The sequence below is a fragment of the Danio aesculapii genome, chromosome 16, assembly GCF_903798145.1.
Source record: "Danio aesculapii chromosome 16, fDanAes4.1, whole genome shotgun sequence".
NCBI lineage: Eukaryota > Metazoa > Chordata > Actinopteri > Cypriniformes > Danionidae > Danio > Danio aesculapii.
This window is the reverse complement of record NC_079450.1, coordinates 1,096,194-1,101,999: the sequence shown is the minus strand read 5'-3', so window position 1 is coordinate 1,101,999 and position 5,806 is coordinate 1,096,194. Positions and strand designations below refer to the sequence as shown.

Sequence of the window (5,806 nt, the reverse complement as noted above, 5' to 3'; positions counted from 1 at the left end):
GTCAGCAGCTCGGCTAAAGTCAGCAGCTCGGCTAAAGTCAGCAGCTCGGCTAAAGTCAGCAGCTCGGCTAAAGTCAGCAGCTCGGCTAAAGTCAGCAGCTCGGCTAAAGACAGCAGCTCATCTGAAGACAGCAGCTCAGCTAAAGTCAGCAGCTCAGGTTCGTCTTCTGTCTAATCTGCAGCAGGGTTTTGTATTATTTTTCAGAGTTTTACAGAATTATGTCACGATTAGATTAGAGCAGAAGAGTCACAGGAATGAGCAGTGTCATAAATGTGATTTATTTTTCTCCAGGATCTTTACTTGACAGATATGTGCTTGGGAAGAAGCTGGGACAGGGGTACCATGGCACTGTCTATGTGGCTACACGGAAATCTGACGGCCAGAAGGTAACGTTCACTTTTCCTTTGTGTCTGTGTGTGTGTGTGTGTGTGTGTGTGTGTGTGTGTGTGTGTGATCAGACATCTCTCTGGTTAAATAAGTTTTGACTTTATGCTTTCTTTGCAGGTTGCCATAAAAGTTGTGAATAAAAAGCTTCGCGGAATGCGGTACATTGTGGTAAGTATGCAAACTCTACTGAAAATATAGGAACAGATGAACTCCATCTTTAGTCTCTAAACAGTACTGGATACAGACACACCCTCCCTCACCCCCCACCCCCCGTCCCACTTTTCGGTATTTTGGTATACACATCCAGACAAATGTTGGCAGGTATGCTAACAGGGTTGTGCTTATTCTCTTAATGAGTTCTGGCTGTGTTTTGAGCATAACGTGTTTTAAACCAACCAGAGTCTCGTCTCTCATTCCCTTTAAGAGTCATCTGTGTCCATGGTACATTTGCTATTTAAATGGTGGACATTGTAAGTGTAAAAACTGAACGCTCCACTAGCGAGAAAACAGTTAAACAGAGCATCTGCAGCACGAGGATAAAGAACGAGCCTCCTCCATTCAGCCTCTTTACTTTCTCTTTACTTTACTTTTACTCATTACTGTACACCTTTACTTTGGTGGAGTGAGGAAACGGTGCTGTACTCACTCCACTGAACACATCCATTAGCCTATATTTAATTTCCTTTGTTAAGCTCAAAGATTTGTGTCTAAACTATTTCTAAATTCAGCTCTAATCTCCAGCAAAGGAATAAATGAACAATAATAATGAAGTGTGGTCAAAACACTGAGTTATATCCAAACACACGTCCTGTTCTGATGCCACATATGGTGATGCAGACGTCTCCAAAACCCCACAGCTGGACAAATCTACACTTGTTATTATTTAAACAGATATAAATCTGCAGATAATAAATAAAACTACTAATAATAACATTAAACAAAAGCAAGTTGTCATGAATAAACTGAAAAAGGGTGGAATTTGGTTAAACTAAGTCCCGCACATTTCCATTTAATTAGCCTCTTTGGATGGAAACACAGCTATAGACACATTACAAGGTCATTTTTAATTATGAGACACTCACATCTAACCTTTTCCTGACTTTATTTCTCTCTAGGTTGGATTTTCTACATATGTGATCCCAGAAGCACGTCATATGATGCTCCTCAAGAGACCTCCGCTCTGCCCACACATCATAGAGCTGTACGAGTACGCCATGGAGGGAAGGAATAACTACCTGGTCATGGAGTACTTGTCCTCGTACATATCCTTGGGGAAGTTCATCAGGAAGAACAATGGCCGCCTGAGTGAGAGTGTTGCACGGCAGCTGATCATGCAGATCATTATTGCAGCACAACGCTGCATTGAGCATGGCATACACCATCAGGACATGCATAAAGAAAACATCATGGTTAATCCAAAGACCCTGCAGCTCAAGCTGATTGATTTCGGCTACTGTTTTCATGTTCCATGTGACTACAGGAGAGACCCCACTCTGGGTGAGTTGCATTGTTAGTGCTGCTTATTAAAGGGATAGTTCACACTAAAGTGAAGATAGTTTTAGTAATGAATAACTCTCATGTTGTCCTGAGACCTCTGAACACAAATGAAGATATTTTAGATGAAATCTGAGAGCTCTTTGAATCTCTATAGACAGCAAGGGTCTATAAAAGGACCCAAACATCCTCAAAATAGACCATAGGCCTTCAGTGGACCAATCAGAGCATTATCAGACTCTGAGAATCCTTTTATTTCCACATAAAGCTAAAATAACGACTTTATTGAACAGATTCTCATCCTCAGTGTCAGTATATTGCGCATGTTCAGGAGAGCTCTGAGGCCTTCTCACATCTGCTCTCAGTTGCACTGCTGATGTATCATCTCAGATGCGCCTGTGCTTTCTTCCAATCAGAGGAGGATATCAGCGGTGTACGCCAGTGCACAGAGCTCTTCTGAGTGTGCTCAATATACTGACACTGAGGACAAGAAACTGTTCAATAAAGTCATGATTTCCAGTTGAACCACTGAAGGCATATATGGTCAGAGGTCAGAGAGCTCTCGTGTTTCTTCTAAAACATCTTCATTTGTGTTCAGAAGCTGAATAAAGCTCTCAGGGGTTTAGGATGACATGAGGCTGAGGAATTAATAACAGAATGACATTTTTGGGTGAACTGACCCTTCATCTGTAACCTCCTGTGTGTGTATGCTGATGTCAGGAGGGAGAAGATATTGTGAATTACTGACATGAAAATCTCTCACTTGCAGGAGTAACGAGATACCGTAAAAAGGAGAGGGAACCCTACAGATACATTCTTCATGCTGTTAGTGAGAATGTCGGCGATGTTAGAAAACTGCTGTCATATATGGTCAATGGACATCTCTATTTCTCCAGATATAGACGTCCACGATTTCACCCCAGTTTGTCAGCAGGTGAGAAAACAACACTACACATGGTGCAGCTCATGGGCGCCTCTAGGCCACTTATTTATCTTCTTTAGTAAAAATAACACCTATAGGCCTACTGTAAATAACAGACAGCACAATCTAACTAAACATGATGCTTGCTATAAACTAAATACATTATTTGAGCATTCATTATGACATTGATATGATCTGTTGTGGTCCAGCTTATGTTTCCTTTATAATATTAAGATTTTTCTGTGAAATCTGTAATGGGTTACCGCTATTAACCCTAATCATTGGTAAAATAACCAGCCTTTTAGCAAAGCCTGATATTTTCCTGCAGGTTTGAAGCAGACTAAACTAAACTGTCTAAGGCCTGTTTAACTTAATAAACATTCCCTCGCCTAAAGTCGCCGTGAGTGAGACGGAGAAACTGAAAGCCTGTCTGAAAAATAATTTTTTGTCTGAAAAATTCTCTATTTGCCTATTTGTTGGTTATTTCAGTGTATTTTTGTTGGTCATTTATCCACAAAATAAACAAGAATATTTGAGGTGAAGTTCAAAACAAGGTCCACTGCTTCAGCACACAAGCGGACAAACACGTCTGTTAAATAAAATATTAATATAAATAAAATCACAGTGAAATATATCCTATATTAGGCTAAATAATTTTCTGTTAATGAACAGAGTTTTTTACTTAAATTAAATTAAAAATATTATTTTAATCAACTACTTTGACCACAGTGAGCCAGGCTTTATAAACTATTTGCAGAACTGAAAGTATTCCCCTCAGAAGAATAAACTCAGTCGGAAGGATGAGGGAACAAACTCATTGTGAGAATAATTTTTACGCAGCCGGGCACATCGCGTCTGCGCAGCCGGCATGTGAATGAAGCGCTGAGACACAGCGTGCAGCCCTCCGGTATCTGTGGAAACTTTCAAAACGGCAGTACAATGGAAATAATTCAGTGCGTTGAGGTTCTGTCCAGTGTATTATTGAGCCTTTTCTAATTTAAAGTTTCAGGTAGGCCTACTTTGTGTGTGAAGAGCAGGTAATAACCCTCTCTACTCCAGTATTGTGAGTGCGAGCTGCTGATCTAACAGACACCGTGCAACATGACTTAGAAACAGCAATGAGCTCCTTGTTGCAGGTCAAATCGAACCCATTTAATGCAAACCTAAATGCTTTTCTCCACTGATTACATGTATTAAGAGGAACAAATAGTCTTGGAGAAAGTTTTCGTGTTGTCATAAACGCGACATGCAGTTGGAATTGCAAATAAATGGAGAATGGACAAGTGCAGCAGCGGGAAGCGCTGATCTGAACATGAATTTGCAAGTGGATATTCATTCATTAAACTATAGAACGGCTTCAGAACATTTAGGATATAGTAGCCTACATGTAAACTTTCTAGTGCCTTATAATAGGCTACCTTCATGGCTTTTGTTGGCTTATGAATGACACAGAATATAGTGCACGCGTAAGATCGGATTTGCATCGGTACCAGCTGGCCAATACCCAATCCAGCAAAAATAGGCAGTATCAAACCGATATCTGATCCAATTATCGGTATCAGTGCATCCCTAGTTCCCTTTGAATTTGATCTGAAAATGGCGTCAGACTTCGGCTCCTCTGGTTTCAGCTAATTTGTCATGTAATCAGTAAAGCACAGCCGTGTGGAGTGAGAGCAGAAGCTGTGTGTTTATCCATAGATTGGTATAATATCTGCATATTTGCAGCTCTTTGCTGTAGAAACACTTGTATCACTTGTACCCCAATGGGTCATGGAGGAGCAGTTGGGTTTACCATCTATCTACAGTTTCCTCAGCGCTCTCCTCATCATCACAGCTGTTTCCTCCAGTGAACATGTAACTCTTAACGAACATTTCACTATGTTCATATCACAATGAACTCTGAATATAAATCTCATTAGAGTGCATGTGGCATTAACTATAGCATACCTTCATGTTAAAGAGTGACAGAAGCTCTCAGTGAATGCACTCACTGTAATATCCAGTGACGTCAGAGTAAAACATCATGTGTTGTGTCGTATTAAAAATGATTTCTTATTTCGACTTGTGATTATGATTATAGAATATGTAAATTAGCCTGGACGGTTTAATATGTTCATATTTAGGCCATTTTAAATGTGAAAAGTGGCGTTTTATTTGTTAATACATGGACATGGAGGATAGAAAGTGGTTTGTACCACAGTAAACAGGTGTGTTGAGCCTATTTCACTCATTCAGAACTCAAATGGCTATGCCTGTGTATGAAATACAGTGGAATACTGCTAGTTCAATGTACAACCCTGCCATATTAGTCAAACGTAAAATGTGTTATTAGGCCAATATGAATAACAGTTGGACAGGAAACAGCTGGACACTCCTGCCTTCATATGTCATCATAGCTGTAAATAAAAGCTGTCACATTAAATTAGAAATGTAATGTATAGTCAGTAGATTGCCGCATGTTGAAGGATTTTAAATGCACACTGCAGAGGCAGAAGCACACAGTAATCCATTGATAATCCCACTTATTCCATGGTCATTTTCATAGCTAAAGACAAGTTAAAGTAGTATTGCAGCACAATGTTTGACCTAATCTCCGTCTGTTCCGACTCGGTCGTGTGTTTGATGTTATAGCTCATAGTAACATGTGTTAGCTACCTCATCTCGTCTGTTACTGACCATATTTACGAGTTGGTCAATTTGCACCGAGTTGCTATGGTTACTGCTAATGTTTGCGTGTGGCGGATTCGTCTAGAACTGATTATAACTGACTGAAACTGTGGATTTAATGATTTTATTCCAGCCAATCAGAATCAAGAATTTCACCAGACCATTGATTAAATCTCTGTGTCGTATCGTCATCAGGAGCATCCCTGACTAACATGTTCTCTCTTTATTATTTCTACAGAATGCCGGGATCTGTTTCGGTGGTTATACACTTACTTCCCTGAAAGAGGACCAGTTTTAGAGGAGATTTTAGAGCACAAGTGGTTCAGCATGAAGTAG

General features: G+C 40.0%; 1 protein-coding gene across 1 annotated transcript; it reads left to right on the top strand.

The window, feature by feature from the left end:
- Positions 1–489: 489 nt before the first annotated feature.
- On the top strand, positions 490–5,806 carry LOC130243021 (serine/threonine-protein kinase pim-2-like). The gene is made up of 4 exons (XM_056475046.1): positions 490–552; positions 1,503–1,884; positions 2,651–2,815; positions 5,709–5,806. The coding sequence occupies exons 1-4, from the start codon at positions 490–492 to the stop codon at positions 5,804–5,806; spliced, it is 708 nt and encodes a 235-aa protein (XP_056331021.1).

Excerpts from the sequence above, each read along its gene's own strand:
- LOC130243021 (XM_056475046.1), top strand. The coding sequence starts at position 490 with ATGCTTTCTTTGCAGGTTGCCATAAAAGTTGTGAATAAAAAGCTTCGC. Across the intron at positions 553-1,502 it reads TTCGCGGAATGCGGTACATT|GTTGGATTTTCTACATATGT; the intron begins GTGGTAAGTATG and ends ATTTCTCTCTAG. Across the intron at positions 1,885-2,650 it reads CAGGAGAGACCCCACTCTGG|GAGTAACGAGATACCGTAAA; the intron begins GTGAGTTGCATT and ends TCTCACTTGCAG.